Raw genomic sequence first — 23,463 nt, 5'->3', positions numbered from 1 at the left:
TTAAGCACTGAAGGCATCAGTAATTACTGATACGAGTTCTTTACATTAAACATGGGATCATGTGATTATTATGGTAAGACACACATGTTAGAAGGTTGGCACAAATTAAACACAACTGCCATCCGTGCCACAGTGGTAATCTTTACAACTTATATGGATAAAGGTCTGTGTTCGATCCCTGTGGTGGGCACAGTTTTGCGCTTAAAAAACGAAACTGTTTATTTATACTATAATATTTTCGATGGGAATAAAGTTGTCATGGCCACCACGAGAGACCACTTTGTTTATGCGATATATTTTGATGCAAGCTGTGGTTTATTTTCATACCTTTTAGTAGCCCTGATAGGGTTTTTCGTTTATTAGATGAAAAAGTTCTATAGCTATTTTCTTAGACAATATAGTTTGTAATTGTTCTTTGCTATAAAATTCATATTTAGTCTTACTTCAATATAGCGAGGCGTTACGACATCAAAAATGAAATTGAAAAACATTTATTAGAAACAAATACAATCGTCAAAGGTTACACGGCATACTCGTGGATTACAACAACAGTCTTCGAAATGTTTCTCAGACATTAGCAATAACATAAACAATTATTTCGTGAAATATCACTGGATACTATAAAAGTGCTTATAAAATTAAATGTCGCAATACTTCCGATATCACAGGAAACTTTGTAAACACTACGTGTGGTGCAAAAAAATATACAGTAGAATGTTACTGAATCCTTGAACCTTATTCAAAAATATTCATCTTTAAAATATCAACACTTTGCCAGTGTTAATGTTGCAATATTCAAGTATGCCTCGAATTCTTACCAAGCGATCCTGGCTTCAATAAAAATTACAAGAATTTAAATGTATCCTTATTCATAACCTAAACCAGATAAAAACAATAATTATAATATTTCTTGCTTGAAATGTTTCCCATTTCTTAATAATAATTGATGATTGATCTCCAACATTGAAAGTTTTAGATTTTAGAAACAATATATAATCAGTCTATTTCATACAGTCAAAAATAGATACAGATAAGTCGAATTTATTCTTATCCTTAGAGCGTTGCAACTCTGATTACAATTTTACTGCTTGGATTATTAGTTTTGCATCATTTAATAATTTACCAGAGGCCTGGCATAGCCTTCGGCGTTAAGGCGTGCGCTTCGTAATCTTAGGGTCGCGGGTTTGCGCCCGAATCGCGCCAAACATGCTCGCCCTCCCAGCCGTGGGGCGTTATAATGTGACGGTCAATCCCACTTTTCGTTGGTAAAAGAGTAGCCCAAGAGTTGGCGGTGGGTGGTGATGACTAGCTGCCTTCCCTCTAGTCTTACACTGCTAAATTAGGGACGACTAGCACAGATAGCCCTCGAGCAGCTTTGTGCGAAATTCCAAAACAAACAAACAATAATAATTTACTATACGACTATTGTTTCGCTCGAACCTGTTAGAAAATCGAGAAAGAATTGCATTATATTGAAGACATGTTTAATCGTTATTATTTATAAAACATATTATACAATTTGAAATTACTCTGTTTGATAACTGTGTAAATCTATTAATTTTTAGTTATTTATTATTAATTGGTCATTACTCGTTATCAAAATAAAGCATTCGTCTTAATCGCTCAATAGCATGTGCGCCCGAGGATATGTTTTATTCAGGAGTGGTGCTGCCATCTAGTGGTTAAACTATCATTAATAATAGTAACAGTAATAGTTGTGGTAGGGTTTTGTGATAGTAGAACAAACATGCTTAGAAATTAAATAATTTCCCTTTGCCTTGCTTGTGATATATAAAGTACACAAAGTCGCGAAAAATGTTGGGGCTGTTAAATATAATACGAAATAAAACCTCCAATTTGATTGGCCGAACACTTGAAATTCTACCCGACAGTATTAAAAATGTGAAACCTAAACTGGAAGAGAAACAACCTGATCAGAACTTATATTTATTTTATTTGTGGATTTTCGTGCAAAGCTACACAAAAGATATCACTTGGTATTGCCCGCAGTAACACAGCGGCATGTCTACGGACTCTAAGCCGCTAGAAACTGAGTTTCGATACCCGTGGTGGGCAGAGCACAGATAGCCCATTGTGTAGCTTTGTGCTTAATTCGAAATAGACAATCAGTTGATAGTTCCATTAACAGTGGTGATTCTTTTTGAAGGCCTTCCTTAAGCTGACGATCTTAAAATTCATTTCTTCTTCTTACAATGTGTTAAAATTAAAGCTCCATGAACACATAGATTAGGAATGTTCTTGTTACATAGAAAAGAAAGAATTATTTACTTAGTTACTCTTACACATTCATGAGACGAAAAATTCAAGCTCTTCTTTTTCTAACAACAACTTATTTTACACTGCTACCAAACTGAATTCATTATCAATCACTTAATGATGTTCAGAATGACTTCGTAGTTTTTACAATAACTACATGTGGAGGAAAGCTTATTTTACATTCGAAAGACCTTTGGCTGAAGTCCTCAAAGATATCTTATTAATTTACCAAGTAAAGCTATATGTTGTTGACATTATCCTGTGTACCAATTAATTTTATAAGCTGATGAAAGTAAAATGTATATATATGAAAACCCCTTAAGTCAAAACTAACTTGATAAATGTATCACGAGAAAGCGGACTAAAACTAAGTAAAGACGGTATTTCAAGGAAGGATGGAACAAAAAACAAATCAAGGAAAAGATACAACTAATGAGACAGTCAATGTATGAAAATAATAAAAAAGTGCTCAATTGTTCTTCTCAGTTTAAAGTTATTTGTATTGTACAACGATAAATATGCAGGACAGTTTACGCACAGAATTTCCTCGCAATTTCCAAAAATAAAATATTTTGTTTTTTAATTTCGAGCAAAGCTACACGAGCGAGGGCTATTTGTGCTAGCTATTCCTAATTTAGCAGTGTAAGACTAGAGGGAAGGCAGCTAGTTATCACTACCCACTGCCAACTCCTGGGCTACTCTTTTTTTACAACGGATAGTGGGATTGACCATCACTTTATAATGCTCCAACGACTGAAAAGGCGAGCATGTTTGATGAGACGGGTATCCACATCCGCAACCCCCAGATTGCGAATCAAACACATTAACCACCTGGCCATGTGGTCCAGTAAATAAAATATTATACGAAATGAAATACTTATATCGATATTCTGTGTGGAAGGCTGTATTTCAAGGAATTTTAACGTTCACTCTGCCAAAAATAGCCCCTCCCCATCTCCGAATATTCTATTCAGTTTATAAAACACCATATCTTATAAACTAACGTGAATAGTATCCTTTGGTGTAAACAATAGAAAAAAGAATTTCAAAATGTTTACCTTAAAATTACTTAAATTAACCTCGTGTAGTCAATATGCTGTGTCTTGTAGATAATTGATGACACGTTTTTGGTTTGTTTCACTTTTTAGAGTTCCATTTTCACAACTGATACGGTTACAATTTTTATTAGAGAATTTCTCAGAGTATCCATATGTATATGTCCGTAACCTTGACATCTAGTAAAGAATGTCCTTTAAAGAGATGTACATAAGAATCCCAGAAAATAACATGAACCTTCCTAGAAACGAGAGATTCACCAGAATGCCTTCAGGTATGTTGTATGATGTTTTCTCTACATGAACAACTTTCTTCTATCTTCTCCACATGCCGAAGATTCAAATGACAAAGAGCGCTACTGTTTGAGACCACTTAACTTTATCATGCTAGTAACAGAAGACAACTGTCTGTAAGAATAACTGATACTTTAACGTTTTCTATTTCAAGCAAGATGCTAAAGGTTTGGTCCACTTGTCTTCAAAACCCTATAATTCCAGAGGAACTCGTTGAAACAAAAGTTGTAGCTCTTTTTCTTTCTCACAAGAACTTGGCCAAAAATCGTGATTAAAACACCTACTGTAAAACAAGTATACGTATTTGATGATGCCTGTGGGAAGCACATAAACTTTTCATGAATAACCTTAGGTAAGTAAAATTAGCTGACAACAACTTATATAAGCAACTCAAATACAACTAACCTCTAGGAAAAGCCTACGATTCTTGTCAATATATCTTATATACAATTTTTAATCACAGCAAAAAAAAAAAGACAGAGGGCCACATATCACAAGCGACGTAATATACATTTCACATTACACCTTTGCCAAACTAAGGTAGAGGACATCCAAAGTTTTATACGTGTGTGTATTCTTTGATATTCTTATAAGTTTGGAAACTTCACAGTGCTATATAAATTCTTTTGTGTGTAGCGCAGAAGTAAAAATACAATGCTAATATCTTAAAACGTCCAATAGATGACAACACGATCAGCAGTTATGCAATCTATTAAAGAAGAGAGAAAGAGATGATATTTAATTGGTCTCTTTGTTAGATGTCAACATTCTTCATCTTATTCTGGTTAAACAACTTAAGGCTCGACATCTCCGTCTGTAGTACTCTTCATGTTAAAAGATGAACTAATGATGTTAATCGCTGTAATAACACCCACAGCTGCTGTTATAATATTGTTTAATATATTTGCTTTTTCTTGACTCTTTTCTTCATTCACGTTCAATCGGGCTATAATTATGAACAAAACTCCAACAAAGACCTGAAATAGAAAATGAAATAAAAACCAACAATAGCGTTTAGTGCTGAATTATAATTTTCGATTCACTTATGAATTATTCACAGAACAAAAAATAATATTTCACATATTAACACATGAATACCACTAGGCCCGGCATGGCCAAGCGTGTTAAGGCGTTCTACTCGTCATCCGAGGGTCGCGGGTTAGAATCTCCGTCGCACCAAACATACTCTCCCTTTCAGCCGTGACGGTCAATCCCACTATTACGCCGGTAAAAGAGTAGCCCTAAGAGTTGGCGGTGGGTGGTGATGACTAGCTGCCTTCTCTCTATAGTCTTACACTGCTACATTAGGGACGGCTAGCGCAGATAGCCCTCGAATAGCTTTACGCGAAGTTAAAAAAAAAAAGAACTGGTTTTAAAATTGTACTAATTTCTGTAAAAGGTCATTTTTCATTTCACTGATGGTTCGTTATGATTCGCTGCTTTGCATTATCGGATTTTGGATAATTTGTCCATTTGATTTATCATACATTTCCTGTGTTCGGTTTAACAAAAGGGAAATCAGACCGGGAATGACCAATTAACTTAAAACGGTAAAGTGAAACACACTTTGTGTTGGGCTACTCTTCTGCCAACGAATAGTGGAATTGACCGTCAAATTATAACGCTCCCACGGCTGAAAGGGCGAGAATATTAGGTATTCGAACTCGCGATCCTTATACGAGAAGTCGAGGGCCTTAACCACCTGCCGGGCCACCCGTTTTATTAGAATTTACTAACTTCCGTAACTAGTTGTATACAGTCAATCGTATTTTGAGATTTGTTTTTAGTTTGTAAATCATGTTTATTAGTTTATCATACGTGCGGCTTGCCAATAGAAAATAGATCTGATTCAATGCATTTCTTGACGTTGTGCGGGTCCCACATACATAGATACCTTTATTAACAAGATTATATTTGCTTTTCACCTATTTGTTGGTAATTAAATATATACAATGCATACGACTTAACATAGTTATGTTGATATGTCCTTCTACACCAAACCATTTTGTTAGAAGACAATGAGATTGTTAGCAATGCGTTTTAGTTAATATCACGCTCTAATTAGTTCACCAATAACTAATTTATTTAAGAACGAGTTTTATCATGTATATGTTGTCTATTCATGTCTTGGTCTCTAAACAAAGTTACTCAAAAGAGAATTACTAGAATTGTCCGAACTAAATCATATTATGTTCTTTCGTACAGCTGGTTATTTATTACGTACTTAAAACATGAAAAATATTTTAGTTTATTAAGAACAAACAAGAGTTAACGATTTAAGTAGAATAACAAGAAGTTGGGTTTGAATTTCACGGAATGCTACACGAAGGCTATCTGCACCCGAATTCAGCAGTGTAAGAAGGCAGCTAGTCATCACCACCCATCAGCTAATCTTTTTTACCAACGAATAGTGGGATTGACCGTCACATTATAACTCCCCAGGGCTGATAAGGCGAACATGTTTGGTGTGACGGGGATTCGAACCCGAGACCCTCACATTACGAGTCGAGTGACTTAACCACCTGGTCATGCCGGACCCCTATCGTGTAGATCTGCGCTTAGAAACAAAACAACAACAACAACCAAAGCAACAGCAGGTTATGAAAGCTACCATAACTGGGAACCTGTAAAAGGTAATGTATTTTTATTTACAATCTTGCACTTTGAACTCAAATTGTTGACATATTTTCGTCCTGTACCCTCTTTCTGGGATAAATATAAAAAGTTGGCTCAAACAGATTTGGATGAAATCAGTTATTGATTACAATATTAATAGTATTTTCGATTAACTTACATGTGTGTAACTCATATGTTAAAGTAATAGGAAAAATTTATCTATGAATAATATAGCTATGCAGGGCTGGCTAATTAACTTGGAAAAGGAACCAAACAAGAAGGGGGCATAAACAGTAAAAGATAGTAAATACTGTTTTTCTCTATTAAATGAAACTAAAATTATAGTTACTGCTAGAAACAGGTTGGCACTGGTTTTGATGAAGAAAGATGATGATTAAATGAAAATAACAATGGTCAGTTTTGGCTGTTCGCCGATTTTCGAGTTTTGGACGATCTAGATAGCTGAAAAGCGGCATATACACCGGCGATAGAATGACTATGCCAGGTAGCTCTTCATACCCAGCTTCGGATGACATACAGAGAAGAAAATATAGATAACTTTTTGTATTGCTTTAATATGGGCGTACGTGCCATCCCCATATAGAGTCCTAACGCACTTTCCGATTAGAGACTCTGTAACCAACGCTAAAACTAGTACTTAAACCTGAGGCTGGAGCCTACCATAGCCAAGTGATTAGAGTGCTCGAGAAGCAATTTGTAAGTTATGGGTTCGAATCCCATACCCCCAAAGATGTTTGCCCTTTCAGTAAGAGCTTTATAATGTTACGGTCAATTCCACTATTCGTTGGTAAAAAGAGCATTTCACGAGTTGGCAGTGGGTGGTAATGACTAGTTGCCTTCCCTCTAGTACTTTACTGCTAAATTCGGGACAGCTAGCGCAGATAACCCTCACGTAGCCTTGCGCGAAATTCATTGAAACGTTAAAACTCTCTTGAACTTCTCATATCTGTCTCTGGCATATTCATTGGTAAAAACATAGCCTAATTGAGTTGAGATAGTGGGTGGTATTGACTAGCTGCCTTCTCTCTATTGTATCATTGTTTAATTATAGACAGCTAATTATAGTAGCTCTCATAGGTTTGCGCGAAATTCCAAACAAGCCAAATAAAAACAAAACACGTGCTAGTGCACGATATCTTTTTGTTTAAAAAGCATTTGGAAAAAAATATTATATATACAGCATCGAACAAAATATTTGTTATTAATAGTTGAAAAATACGAAATGACGAGTCTTACCTGAAGTAAAATTGAAACGCTCACCAAAGTTATCAGTAGGTAATAGAACTCGTGTCGTTTCCCAACTTGGAGCAAATACTTCAGCTGTGACACATTAGTGGTCAGTAGAGCTATGTCAAGCATTCCCTGACCCACTGTTTTTTTCGTGGCATAAGCATTGTGATCCAACAACCGTCTGGACTTTTGACTTTCAACCTAAAGGTATAAATTTTTATTAATGTACTTGTATTACAAAATGCTCGTACTGTTACTGGCATATGTTATCTCTGGAATACACTTAACTCCTAAAACATTAATGTTGATGTCAGTACTTTAATTTTAGTTTGTTAGTTTCTTTTGTTTTTAAGCGCAAATCCACTTAGCCACTGTGTTCAATGCGAGAAATCGATGAGTTTGGTTTGTTTTGAATTTCGCACAAAACTACACGAGGGTTATCTGCGCTAGCCGTCCATAATTTAGCAATGTCAAACCAGAGGGAAGGCAGCTAGTCATCACCACCCATCACCAACTCTTGAGCTACTCTTTTACCAACGAATAGTGTGATTAAATGTGACATTATAACGCCCCCACGGCTAAAAGGGCGAGCATGTTTGGTGTGGTGTGACAGTGATTCGAACCCGAGACCCTCAGATGACGAGTCGAGTGCCTTGACCTTCTGGCCATGCCGGACCACGCGAGAAATCGAACCCTGATTTTTAACATTTGAAGCCTTTAAGCCTACCGATGTGCCATTGAGGGAGCAGAATTTTAGAGTTAAACATTTTTGGAACAAATTTAATTTCATACATTCGTTTGCCTTTCGTACAGTTAAGTGTTTTGATTGATACAATAATAAGACAAGAATTTTGAGAAAAATATTTTTTGTAAAGTGTATTTTTACGGGTTTATATTCCAAAATTATATGACGTAGCAGAGTTTTCACCGCCATGTTAATACTCATTCGTATCTGTGCATTCATCCCTTTACACATCGAATATCATCAGAAAATTAAAACTACCACACACAACAAGTGGGTGAGTGTCCGTTGAAGTCACAACAGGAATTGGTTCGAGAGGTGTTGTACATACTGATTCTTTACAAAAGCTAGCAATGATCTAAGTTCTAGCCTTTAGTTTTTTTTTATATCCATTGTATACGTATAGAACGTAACTTAAAAACTTTATACCATTAAAAAGAATTATACCTAGCTGAATGTGGTATTTTACACTCAGTTAACCAAGCATTTGAAACATGTAGCCACAAGATTTTCCTGCAGTATAGATATTAGGATAATTTACGAAATGTCTAAAGTTATCTTAAACTACAAACAAGTAAGATAGCATGTCACGTTGAAAATCAGCTAATCACGTCACAGCTGACCAGGCACGGCCAGCTGGTTAAGGCACTCGACTCGTAATTCAATGGTGGCGGGTTCGAATCCCCGTCACACCAAACATACTCGCTCCTTTCAGCCATGGGGGTGTTATAATATGACGGTCAATCCCATTATTCGTTGGTAAAAGAGTAGCCCAAGAGTTGGCGGTGGGCGGCAATGACTAGCTGCCTTCCCTCTAGTCTTACACTGCTAAATTTCACAACCATAAATTTTCTATTAACACCAAAAACGATCTCCCTGTTGCTCAACACTTTCATCAACCTGGTCATGTCATTAACAATGTCACTCTCATCAGCATTGATTTGTATTGTATTAAGCACAAAGCTACACAATGGGCTACCTGTGCTCTGCCCACCATGATTATTGAAACCCGGTTTTTAGTGGCATAAGTTTTCATATATACCACTGTGCCAGTGGGGGGACATTAGCATTGAAATAAGATTCAAAACTAAAGTGGCCTGGTGGTTAAGGTGCTTAACTCGTAACCTTAGGGTTGTGGGTTCAAATACCCGTCACGCCAAACGTGCTCGCCCTTTCAGCCATGGGACGTTATAATGTAACGGTCAATCCCACTATTCGTTGGTAAAATAGTAGCTCAAGAGTTGGCGGTAGGTAGTGATGACTAGTTGCCTTCCCTCTAGTCTTACGCTGCTAAATTAGGGACGGCTAGCGGAGATAGTCCTCGTGTAGTTTTGCGCGAAATTCAAAACAAACCAAACCACGTGAGAGCCACGGTAAATATAGAATCGTGGTGAGATGGAATTTACCAGAACTACATTTTGACATTGTTTGGGATGTCGTAGGTAATTCGATGCAACCAAAAAATGCACCTTTTGGAGGAAATTTCTGTGACAGCTCTTTCCGACGCAAAATATTCATACACTGAGATCATATAAATGTATTCAGGTCAGACATTTAGATATTATACGAAGGATATATCCTTGTAACTAATGGCATAGGAAAACAAAGGAATATGAATCAACACAGGACACCAGAACTCTCCAGAAAGAAACCCGCAACAAATCGTACCCACCGTGGCAAACAAAACGCAGTGTCTTGTAATAGGTGAAAATTCATGAACGCAAAGATCAGTAGCCAAAGCCGTTTACCTGTCCCAGGCAACAGAATTCAATATAGTAAAAAATGATCTTTGTCTGAAAACAAACCCAACAAGGTATGAGCTCACCAAAATAATTTCCCGGTCATACCTCCAGCTCAAGTGTTGTATACCTAAAGTAACTGAAAAATTAAATGGGTATTCACGCTACTCCATATAAAGACATACTGGTCAAGTGGTCAGATACAGTTTATATAGATTTTTGTGGGATCAGTTTACTCAAAAAACTGATATTAAATCATCATTTTCATACACTAAAAGGGTTATGGTCAAATAAGTCTTTTACAACGAGAAATATGCTGCAAGATTACTATCAAGTTACATCGCCATCAGATAGGAGAATGACTGGACGTAATAACGTTGTTAGTTTTAAATGACCGTACATAATTTCTGTATTGTAAGTGAAAACATAATAAATAAACTCGGCTCACGAGTTTAGCCAGTATATATAAAAAAAAAGTTTATTCTCGTTTCAGAAAATAATGTTCATCCTACATAAAATCTTTACGTTAGAATTACACAATAATTCTTTTAAAATTATTGTTAACAATGTTTAAAACAAGAAGAATTAGGTGCTATGGTAACTATGGTAACTCTCGAGTTACTTTTCTCAAAACTTAACATACACTTGTCTCTAGGTGAGCCTCACCATCACATCTGATCCAGTTCATCGTATATATTTTTCGAAACCGTGAATGCTGTAAGAACGATAGATGAAACCACACCATTACGTGTGGTCAGCTCCATAAGTACTACAAGTTGTGTGGAATACAACAGAAATATATCACAGTCACAACTTACACACGAACAGTAAATATATCGGATGGAATTGGAAGTTCATGTTCGACATTAACTAAATTTTGAATCTAAAGGCGTTTGATTGCAGAATATAGAGCTGAAATCACTAAAATTTCGAATATGATTTAAGAACAAACTGTTCATAATAACCCAACATTGGCTTTTCCTTGTGTTCACATACACTTGGTTTAAAAAGTACTTCAGATATAATTTGTTGTTGTTTTTTTCAAAGTATAACGAGTTATGTATTTCATACTTTTTTTATTAATCTATCCTTGATTTTGTTCGTTGGTTCCGTTCGCTTTTTTATCTCTAGCTCATTGTATGGATAAAATATAATGGGGTTAGTACCGTAGAGCAGTCATATGACCTCAATATAAGCAAGCTTCAAATGGCTGGCCGCCATTAAAAACAAACTTCAATCATTGAGATTTTTGGATAGAATATATAGATTATTATAACAAAAAAATAAACGTAGTTTTCTAAGAAATAACTTTCCAGTTCTAAATATATATGTCTGTGTGTTTAGTTGATTATATCCTGCGCATGTGAACAGCAAAGTTGATTGCCTTGGCTTTTGTGGGCAAGTTTTATTTATTTGTTTGCTGACTGGCCCAGTTTACTAAATAACGTTACCTTTACAATACAAAATAAAATTTTGTTAAAAATTTTCAGTGCGTTCTAATTCTCAAGGACTTCGAGAACTTATAGATACGAGAAACTTGGTCACCTTATGATAGGTAGTGAGTTAACTAGAGTTAACTTTAAGTAATAGAAACAGAGCAGATGAACTCTTTCAAATGTTGACTGCAACAACCAACATGGCGTCAAACCTAATTATTAACACAGTGAAACTATTCCGTGAACGTAGCTTAACCTCTTTAATTACAGATCCGTATTTGTTTGTTTATGAACAAGACTTCATTCAGTAGAAGGCAGATAATTACTAATACCTTTCTACAAGCGTAAAAGCTTTGTACTTAGAGCGAAACTAAAAATTAACATAGCCATCAGTATAGTTAAGTAAATACATTTTTCTTGCGTATCTATTACACAGATTAGAATGTATTGTCATCGGTTGAATTCCTTCGATGTTAACGACAATGGTTAACGTAAACTATAGTTTCTCACACAGTTCGGGCAACTTAAGGTGATTTAGATTAGTCCCAAAAACAGATTCTAACCTAACAATGATAGGTGTAAAAAGCAAACAAATAGCAGTGCATAACAAGCTTTCGTCAATGAAAATTCCTCTTTTTTTGCGTTATGACATATATATATATAAATAGAAACAAAAAAAAACTCGTAAGGTTATAAACTTTATATTTCTAAGTTGAATTAAATACCTTTATAACCGAATGTGTTCAGAACTAACCACACTCCCATGACTAAAAAAATTCGTCTATGTTTGATTGACTTTGGTGTATTTAAAGCGGATAGTGTTCTTCTGAGGATGTTTACATCCATTATTAATTTGTGAAAAAAATGTATATACATATATTTGCCAGGCATATGGTTTCTTTTGCCCTGAGTTCCATTCAGTTACGCCTGATGCAGGCTTAAGACCGAAACGTAACATACGTTTTTTTTTTTTTTCTTGCTTTTTTTGGTGTGACGTGTTTCAAGAGACAGAATTTCGCGCAAAGTTACACGAGGGCTATCTGCGCTAGTCGTCCCTAATTTAGCAATGTAAGACTAGAGGGAAGGCGGCTAGTCATCACCACCCATCACCAACTCTTGGGCTACTCTTTTACCAACCAATAGTGGAATTCACCGTTACATTATAACGCCCTCACGGCTGAAAGGGTGAGAATGTTTGGTGCGACGGGGATTCGAACCCGCGACCTTCGGATTTCGAGTGAAGTGCCTTAACCACCTGGCTGTGCCGGGCCGACAGTTGTGGGCTACATTGTGTCATTTCTTTTATTCGCTACAGAGCCCTATTGGTGTCAGATAGCGTCCTCTATGACATATAAAATCGGTGCTTCCCAAAAAATCTTATTATTCTAAATATTTATAATACGTTATATAAACTATTATAATAATTACAAAGTATAATTTCGAAAAGAAAAAAAATGCATACACCAGTTTCACTGTTCAGCACAGTTTGAATTTTGAATTTAACCAACCAGTGAATTTCATTTAATAAGCTAAAGCTTAATAGTTAACTGGTTGCGAGCACACATCTGCAAGACCTGCTCTAAATACGTTCAAGCAGGCGGTAAATTGATTGCTTGGTTAGTCAATCAGGTAATCGGCGCCCCCTATGAGTTGTTACTTTGTACAAACTACCCCAGTACGAAACCTGCTCTACTACGTGTTTGTGTGATAGGCAAATGGAAAACAATTATGCTACTAACTTAACTATTATTCTTCCTATACGTAATGGCAAAAACAAATATTATATATTTTTGTATTACTATTGATGGTGTAGTTTTACAGTTACAGCAATAGATATAGTGCAACACCAGAAGTGACAATAAATATAATCTGAACGAAATTTCTGGGTCGTGATTTTAGTCGGTTTCAGTAGCTGAAATGTTCTACCTAATTTATAGAGCTCTTCCTATCTATACCAAACAAGCTCGCCCTTTCAGCCGTGGGGGCGTTATAATGTGACGGTCAATCCAACTATTCGTTGGTAAAAAGAGTAGCTCAAGAGTTGGCGATGGGTGGTGATAGCGTAGATAAACCTCGTGTAGCTTTGAGCGAAATTCAAAAAACAAACAAAGAGATCTTCCTCCCTACCAGAGAGTTGATATACAACTATAATTGTATTATTTTGTTTTCACTGATTAACGAGATTCCCACTGTCCCTATCTACTATCTAGCGACACCACAGCCAAGGGAACGGGCTTGGAGAAATCAGCCGGTGGGTGGTAATGACTAGCTGCATTCCCTCTAATCGTACACTGCTAAATTAGGTACGGCTAGCACAGATAGCCCTCAAGTAGCTTTGTGCGAAATTAAAAAACAAACTTGTAATCTTCCTAAATAAATCGCTTCAACACTACCAGAAAAATATGGGTAAAATGTATTGATAAGCAACTATATCTACACCATAAATTTAGTCCTAAGTACTTCTCTTCTAAATAACATTACGAGGTCTGTTCAAAAAATACGCGGACTGTTTGAATTGCGCGGCTCCAGTTGGTTCCAGGGGAATCCGCTTGGCGTCGCTAGGTTCGCACAGATCAGCTGATTACGACGCCATTTCCCAATTGCAGATATCTTCATTTGTGTATTAGCTACGCGGTTTTAAGTGAAGTGCGATTTTTTCGTTTGGCGGATTTCAGAATGAATGATCTGAAGGAGCAACGACTTGCTGTGAAATTTTGTGTTAAACTTGGAAAATTTGCGACTGAAACTTTTGCTATGCTTAACACGGCTTACGGTGATGTTGCTATAAAGCGTACGGCATGTTTCAAGTGGCATGAACGTTTTAAGGATGGTCGACAGTCCATTGAAGATGATGAGCGTCCTGGACGTCCTTCCACGTCAACTGACGACCCACACGTCGACAAAATCAACACCCTGGTGCGGGCAAATCGACGTCTGACTGTCAGGGAGCTTGCTGAAGAGTGTGGGATATCAGTTGGATCTTGTTACGGGATTTTGACCGAAAAATTGAAGATGCACGGCGTTGCTGCGAAATTTGTGCCTCAGAACTCGTGAGTTTTTGGCCAAACACTCGATCACTGTTCTTCCCCCCCCCTACTCACTTGACCTTGCTCCTTGCGATTTTTTCTTATTCCCCAAACTCAAAAGACCCTTGAAAGGAAGATGTGAGACGATTCCCGAGATTAAGGCAAATGCGACGAAGGAGCTGGAGGACATTACAAATGAAGCGTACCAGGACTGTTTCAACAAGTGGAAACACCGTTGGGATAAGTGTGTGCGTTGGGGAGGAGAGTACTTTGAAGGGGTCCCAGACCTGTAACTTCTAAATAAAGTACATTTTGTTTTATGACGTCAGTCCGCGTATTTTTTGAACAGCCCTCGTAATAAGATACTTAACGAGCCACACGGTGCTAGGCAAACCGATTCTTAAATAGAGACAGAATTTTATTTTAAAAGTGTTTTCTTGTTAATAATAAAACAGAATTATATGTGTGTATGTGAATGCTGGCACACTGTGGGACTGTATTAGTATTAGTGCACACAAGACTGACAGTGTAATCATACATAAGAGAAGCTTAATGAAAATATATAAGTTAATATTACCCCACGAAATTTACGTGACCTGAAAATGGGTATATCACACTAAATTAATTACGACAGTCGTCAATATATTAATACACCGTGAGTAATGCAACAAAGTAAAGAGATGCTACCTAACAGCGTTGAATTCAGGGGCGTACGTGGCGAATTCCCTCTGTACAAACAAATACCCCATATTTGGACATTATTGGTCGTAATGTACAATCTGGTTTATGAGGTTTGGGGATGCCGTTTTACATATATATTTCTCTACAAGTGGGTTTTCTCGACATCAATGAAATACCCCATTTTGTCCAATTTTAATTCACTACCCCAGCTTCACATCTTCGGAGACCACGATGAAAAGGTTTGGATACAACTTTTCTAACTAATTTCACACAAAGTTGCTCGAGGGCTATCTGTGCTAGTCAATAAGTGATAGACTATAAACAGCGCAGCTTGTCAACTCCATCCCCTGGAAACTCTTGGATAACATTTTATCAACTGAAAGTGGTATTGTCAAATTCTAACGCTCTGCGACTCAAAGAACGATCATGTTCAAAGACAGGATTCGAACCCGCGGCCCAGTAATATACAGGGAATATTGAAAAGGCAGTGGCTCGTTTGCCAACGGGAAATTTTTTAAGCATTTTATGGTAAGAGTTTTATTTTGTGTACGTTGGGGTGGAAGTGGTGGGTGATAAGTGAGGAAAAGTGGGGACTGTAAGTACACGTATAATAAAAACTATAAAAGCATACAAATACTTCGTTTTATAAACATTTTTACGATTTAAAGTTAAACAGGCCTATTAACATCTAACAGCGTATCAGAATTATTTTTTACTATAAACACCTGCAAGTCTCTGTGTATTTTAGTGCTGAAACAGTTTTGGTTTAATAACTCGCAACCAACGAGGTATGAAATCAGGTGCATTGTTCACAAGTTTTATGACAGAAAATGGCGCTTTTGGGGTATAAGGCCAAGAAGGTAGAGGTTTAAACCCGCACAACCACCCCCTGTAGACGTCACTCCCACGACCCCCAAACTGCGAGTAGTACTTCCCTGACATGTATAAAGTGTATAAATAGTGTAATGTTTTGTTTTCAGACGTTTGTGTTTGTTTAGATGAAGTTTCTGACGTCGCATGAAGATATCAGTGACTATTTTTCATAAAAAGATTAGGATTCTTAACAAATATTAAAGATTATTGAGACAGCTCGTTACCGTAAACGTTGAATTTGTGTTTTCAGTAAACAACTAGAGACATAAAAAGTAGTGGCCCGACATGGCCAAGCGTGTTAAGGCGTGCGACTCGTAATCTGAGGGTCGCAGGTTCGCATCCCCGTCGCGCCAAACATGCTCGCCCTTTCAGCTGTGCAGGCGTTATAATGTGACGGTCAATCCCACTATTCGTTGATAAAAGAGTAAGCCCAAGAGTTGGCGGTGGGTGGTGATGACTAGCTGCATTCCCTCTAGTCTTACACTGCTAAATTAGGTACGGCTAGCACAGATAGCCCTCGAGTAGCTTTGTGCGAAATTCAAAAACAAACAAACAAACAAAAAAAAAACACAATAAGTATCGCACGTACGAGAAAATTAGCAACTGGAATTTATAGCAAGACGTTATCTACTTATAAAAGTTAGACCTATCATCAGTCGTGAAACATGCTAATTTTGTTACAAGTTGTAGAACTTCTAATAGAAGAATAAAAACGCTGTTTGACTTAAATTACACTTTATTTTTCTTGCGTTCAACGTTCGCTAGGCACCAGCGCTCATCTGTCCCAATTGTTTAAAACATACAATATCTCAGCTGAATTGTACTTGTATCAGTGATTACAAGATACGCCGCTTAAGGCGCTTAATGCTCTAGTCTAGTTTGTTTGTTTGGAATTTTGCGCAAAGCTACTTGAGGACTATCTGCGCTAGCCGTCCCTAATTTAGCAGTGTAAGACTAGAGGGAAGGCAGCTAATCATCACCACCCACCGCCAACTCTTGGGCTACTCTTTTATCAACGAATAGTGGGATTGACAGTTACATTATAACGCCCCCACGGCTGAAAGGGCGAGCATGTTTGGTGCGACCGGGATTCGAACCCGCGACCCTCGGATTACGAGTCGAACGCCTTAACCATTTGGCCATGCCGGGGCCCTGATTGTCTAGTGCGATGTTTCCTAAAGTGCAAAGCACTCTTGGAATTACTAAAAGTACAAAAGACAAATGGCGGGAAACCACTAATAACAATATTCACAGGAATAGAGCCACACAACAAGCGCCCTAAAGGCAAAATATTGTAAATAAAATTAACTACGGTTACATTTTCAATCAGTCATCACTTTAAAGTTTATTTGCTTTTTTAAACAGCTATAGAAAATTGAAATATTTTGTGGCACGCTCTCCCGTCATTTTACTTGCAATGCACGAGTATGTGCCGCGTTGCGCCTTTTAGGAAATATAGGCTTAACGGTTAATGAGTGCTGAAACGGCACAATAAGACGAATAAGGACTTCGTTGCATTTGTCCCTCACTGAACCTACACGAATTTTCATGGATCTGTTTGTTTTTGAATTTCGCGTGAAGCTACATGAGGGTTATCTTCGCAAGCCGTCTGTAATTTAGCACTTTAAAGCTTGTGGGAAGGCAACTAGTCATCACCAACCATCGTCAACTCTTGGGCTACTCTTTTGCCAATGAATAGTGGAATTCACCGTAACATTATAACGTCCCCACGGCTGAAAGGGCCAGCATGTTTGGTGCGACGGGGATTCGAACCCTCGACCTTCAGGTTACGAGTCGAGTGCCTTAACCACCTGGCCATGCTGGGCCCAAAGTTCTATTTCGCCATCTTAGATATCAGACACGTTAAGAATGACGAAACGACGGTGATCATCTTACGATATATTATTTTACTTCTAGTTATCAGGCTCGTGTGAAAAAACACAAAACGAAACTTTCTTGAGATTTAAAGAAAGGCTTATTTCAAATCTAATCAACAATCCCTGCTTCAATGCTGTAGTCTATGAATCTCCTTTACGATTTCTCTTCTACACCGTTTAAAGCCAGCAGAAATTACACGTGCATACATTTCGTATATCTAAAAAAAAAAACTATAAATTATTTTTCAAAAATGTGCAAGCTTCTCAGCCTAGAAAAGTCGGTACATACGTTTTTTTACCAGTTTCACTAATTACTTTTTAATTTTATTAGTTTTAGATATTTACCTGGACTTTATTTCCATTATCTTCAGTCGCTTCAGGATCACTATTAGAAGAAAACGCCTCCTTTGGACCTTCTGCAGGAGGGTTATTTGAATTCTGTCGTCCAGCATAGCTTACGTGTACCTCATCTAATGGAATATCCATCATTTCATTAGTGTAGGCCATTTGATTGGTGTCACCTGTTTTCATCAAAGGACGGAATCTAATATTGTGCTCAGAGGTTTCACGTTAGGCCTAACACTCAGTGCGATGAATTCAAGACGTCAGTTTTGAAACGTAAACACAACTTAAAATGGAAAGTTAGCAAACAGAAAGGAAACTTTGTTTCCAGAAAGTAGATGATTTCGTTTATCATCAGTGCTAAAACTAGACGAAACGCTCTTCAACAGCAACAGAAACGTACCTATTAACGGAGCATTTCAAATAACAAACACTTGAATTTAACAGTATTCTACATTAGGTTGTAGCGAGTGAAACCTCCTCAAGTGTATTAAGTTCCAAAGCTTTACAACTAAAGCTTTTTAGAAAATCAACAAACCATCGTTGTGTTCACATTCTGTACCAATTAGCATTGCGCGTTTGCTTATGACTCAGAGATATTCGCTGATAACTGGAAGATTGGGTCTTCTGAATAACATAATCCTATTGTGCTTCAGTGAGTTAGAATCAGCGACACGTACGGATAGTAACAACTCTCTATGCTACTAAGTCATTGTGTCATTAGTTTCAATTATTGTTTCAAGCTGTTGCAAGATTTGGTGTGAAAAAACGAGTTTCGCTAATAAGAACCCATCGAGCTTGCAAAGCTACAGGTGTCTGCAACCAATCAGGAGCCGATTTAGGTCAAACTCCACCAGCATGACGCTGTCGCAAACTGTTAAATTACTTCTACATTTTTGCTTGCCAGCTGTTTGAAGTACTGACAATATAACTCCATTTTCTACCAATGCATGTATATATTGAAACTTTTTTACATATATGAAAATCTATATTAATGCCACTTTTGCACGATATCTTATCTTTAAAATGTTCATTATTTTTTTCTAATTAATACTAAGTCCTGAAAAAAATCAGTCGAAAACGCTCCATTAAAAAGAGTGTATGTTTTCTTATACCAAGGCCACATCAGGATATTTGCTTAGTCCACCGAAGGGAATCGAACCCCTGATTTTAGCGTTGTAAATCCGTAGACTTATCGCTGTACCAGCAGGGGACCGACTAGGAAGAAAAGCTCGGAAAGAAAACCTGAAGTTTCAAATGATATCCTGGTACGGTTTGTCTATTAAAAATATATATATTATGTACATATTTCTTATATCGAACAGTATCGATATTCATCAAAAAGTTTTTGAAAGTTAATGAATATTTAATAAATATGCTGTAAAAAATGGACCAAAAAATTAAATCGCTGTTAGATCTGACCTTGCCACAGCAACACACATCGGGAAGTCAAAGTCGTGCTCGCAAACAATAAACACCAACATAATACGCATGATATTTGTAAGAAAACGAGCGTGGTCTAGTTTTATCAGGTGCAGTTAGAGGCCTGTTTTAAGTCTTTTTCAGGGACAATTGGTATTCGACGCATGTGAAAAAAAAATAAGTAAAACAAAGAGCTAGATTTAAATGATCATCAACCCATTTCCACATATCACATAAAAACAAACTCAGGTTAAATACTGAACTATCCAAATGCACGGGTTCGAGATCTCATCAAACCAAACATGCTCGCCCTCTCAGCCATGGGGACGTTATAATGTTACGATCAATCCCACTATTCGTTGGTAAAAGAGTAGCCTAAGAGTTCACGGTGGGTGGTGATGACTATCTGCCTTCCCTCTAGTCTTACACTGCTAAATAAGGAACGGCTAGCGCAGATAGCCCTCGTGTAGCTTTGCGCGAAATTTAAAAACAAACAAAAAATACATCACCAAGCGTACTTACACAGCACATCTATGAAAATGTGTTGGTTATATCGCTATTCATCTTACAAAACATCTTCATGTGTGATGAGATTTTCATATTCACACATTCTGCCCTTCGGAAATGGTTCTAGAACATCCCAGGGTCTTGTCTATGGGTATCAAATCTAAGCTATGAGTTAGCAGAAATAGATTATAAACATTATTTGTTTCAAATCACTCTTTGATGAAATATGCAGGATGCGACTGTACATTATGATGGGAAAGAGACTTATGGACTTCTATCACTCCAAGCAGAGCAGGTCAAGATCGTCACACTAAGACAAAACATTCATGGTTCCAAGGATCAAAACAGAAAAAACACCATGATATTAATGATATTATATTTGCCACTCTCCGTGGTTGAATTTACATAATTATAGCAAAAGCATTTTGTAAAATTCCGTTAAAATGAGACGTGTCCACCCAAAGCAAGCAACAAATAGCAAAATTCATTTCTTCGTGTAATAATTTTGATACTTAACGCAAAATCAGATCTGATTCCTTGAATCAAAAGCTTGGATGAGTGACTAATAAAGGTTTTACACATATTGGTTGTGCTAACATTCAATCCTACTTTCATATTCAAGCTCTAGGCAATGATTTTCATGTCATATGTAAGATTTAGTTGTACAACATATTCCAAAATTTCGAACTAGAATAACTGATTTAGGCTGATATGTCCATATTTTCATATTAACGTTTACAGGGAAATCTCGAACACGGACACCACTAAATATTTATCTAATAGTCAGTCTTCTATGAATGCTTGTGAGCTTCCTGTCTTGTGGTATCTTAGTTTCAGCTAGTTGCCTGTTGAAGTATCTAAACGTTAATAATATATAAGTAGCAATGTATCATAGAACCAGCGTGCAAATTGAGGTGGACTTATCCATTACTAGATAGAGATAGTTTGTTGCAGTAGTTTTGGTAACATAGTGTATTTATGAATACATGAGGTTTGGGTTTCTTTTTCGATGATAGTGGTTCATAATAGGGATCGCAAGAGACTGCACAAAACCTTAATAGAACGTTATTTTAAACAGCAAAGATTCAGTTCAAACAACACTTTAAAACATTTACTTTTGGCTGTTAACACTGTACACGTATAAAAATGCACAAAGAAGCATGCATATTAGACTTACAAGGAAAACAAAATTCGCTCAAAATGGTCCATTTGTAATTCTTATTGTTATTTTCTTGCTTGCATACACGAACGGCTTGGTATATTGCACCCAAACCTTTTGAGGAATACTAAATAAGGTACTTCAAAAATCGTAGGGATATTAAAAATATATTTGTTTGTTCTATATTTTACACGAGCTAAAAGTCGAAATTCTACTATACACGATGTTATCATTACCCTTTGAAGCTAGCTCTTGAAAATATATTTGGGTTTCCTTTAAAAAGCTTAAATACAGTATGAAACAGAAGTTATTAGTAATAGATGAACATTAAATGACTGTAACATATAGAAATTCAATGCTTTGTGAACTATACAATCAGTGTCTTTAGAGAGCCAACCCTTTTATTATGTATGAAGTGAATTAGTAAAAAAAAAATCAATACACATAATATTAAATTTTATTACATACATTCGTAGAATAACTGCTTTAAAAGACACAAATGTTTACTTAAAGCGATGTTTTAGATGCATATGTTTTATTTGAAAAGTCTACTTTTCTACTGGTAATATTTTATACGTGCTTACTGGGTGCCGTGCCTTGGTCTAGGCATATATTTGTTCATTGCTATGCATTATACATAAATAACTTAGTTACACAGAAACTATAATTACTCACTATATTCTCAAACAAAACTCCATGACAATCTTCAGCTACAGCTTAACATTTACATCTCAAACTAATGCGATCAAATCGTCAATAGCTACATTAAATCATCATGAACCGTTCAGCTAGCTACTAGTTATGTTTATTATCATTCCAATGTATAAAGTTAGCTACCATATCGAGTAATCCTTTGCTTATAGTTGAGCCAGAAAACAAGATAAGTAAAAAAATTAGGAATTTAAAAACTCGCAAATAGGGGCAGTAAAAAGATTACGTAAACAAGTCTGAAGATACTGTAGACGTTATTTACTCAACATAAAAATCCTGTAAAATGTGAGTTTAGGTAACTGCATAGAACCAAAATAGGAGTTTCTAGTTTGAATAAATAATATTTACAGTATCGCCAGCCTTGTGTGTATGTGTGTGTATTTTGCTTATAGCAAAGCCACATCGGGCTATCTGCTGAGTTCGTCGAGGGAAATCAAACCCTTGCTTTTAGTTTTGTAAATCCGTATATACCGCTGTACTAACGGGATCTCGTTTCTTTACTGTTTATGATCTATATTTTCAAGTTCATAAATTTCCAACTTTTTCATTTATTATTGTATTATTATGTATTATTAACTTGTTCCATTCATTTCAAACCTGATCAATGAATTAAGTTATACACAGCGCTATCAAAAATATCTTAGAAATACAAACATTGGCAAGAATTAGCTCTGTTTGGTCTGCGTGTAAAATGTTTTAGCATATTTCTTGTTTATTTACATAAGATGTATCTTTTAGTCATAAATATATTCGTCATTAAACAGTTTTGTATCAAAACCTTCTTTGCAAGTTGGAACAGTCATAAACAAACATATTTGACGATAGGATGATTTGGACAATACTGAACACAAAGTAACCTGCTATTATATGGTTTTGTATACAAAGATTAGCATTTTTTATGTGCTCATCTAATATGGTTCTGAAGGTCGTGGGTTCGAATCCCTGTCGTACCAAATATGCTCGCCCTTTCAGCCGTGGGAGCATTATAAAGTGACGATGAATCTCACTATTTTTGGTAAAAAAGTAGCCCAAGAATTGGCTGTGGGTGGTTTAGTAGCTGACTTCCCTCTGGTCTTACACTACTAAATTAGGGACGGCTAGCGCAGATAGCCCTCGTGTAGCTTTGCGCGAAATTCAAAAACAAACAAACATATACATCTTATATGGTACCTTTCCTGTCTTAAAATTAGTAGGCATTGTTCTATTGAACAACTTAGTTTTTGAATATTCTGAAAATAAACATTGATCACATGTTATGAAAAGCTGTCTTTAATTAATATGTACGGAGCATATAAACTAAAATGTGGTAATGTTACAGCGTTTGTAGTTTCACCTATTAACTTACAAATTTGTAAAATACTACTGTTATTTGCATATTCAAAATGGACTGATCATGAGCCGTGGTAATATTAAGATTAAACTTCATGATATTTGCAGAACAACGATTAAAAGCTA

At 36.5% G+C, this 23,463-nt stretch overlaps 1 protein-coding gene across 2 annotated transcripts in view; it reads right to left on the bottom strand.

Annotated features, from left to right (window-relative positions):
- Positions 1 to 474: 474 nt before the first annotated feature.
- The window catches only part of LOC143226406 (ninjurin-2-like), a 52,020-nt gene continuing 29,031 nt past the window's right edge, over positions 475 to 23,463 (bottom strand). The window contains exons 1-3 of one of the 2 annotated variants that reach the window (XM_076457336.1): positions 18,213 to 19,026; positions 7,500 to 7,694; positions 475 to 4,603 (exon numbers count right to left, since the gene is read on the bottom strand). In XM_076457336.1, the coding sequence (XP_076313451.1) occupies positions 4,421 to 4,603; positions 7,500 to 7,694; positions 18,213 to 18,398 (564 nt within the window). In that variant the 5' untranslated portion in view covers positions 18,399 to 19,026 and the 3' untranslated portion in view covers positions 475 to 4,420. Of the gene's footprint in view, positions 4,604 to 7,499; positions 7,695 to 18,212; positions 19,027 to 23,463 lie in introns of those variants that run through there. The other variant, XM_076457337.1, reaches the window with a different exon arrangement.

The sequence above is a fragment of the Tachypleus tridentatus genome, chromosome 9 (genome assembly GCF_004210375.1).
Source record: "Tachypleus tridentatus isolate NWPU-2018 chromosome 9, ASM421037v1, whole genome shotgun sequence".
Lineage (NCBI taxonomy): Eukaryota > Metazoa > Arthropoda > Merostomata > Xiphosura > Limulidae > Tachypleus > Tachypleus tridentatus.
Note: the sequence above shows the minus strand (reverse complement) of the source record. Positions and strands in the feature narration are given on the sequence as shown.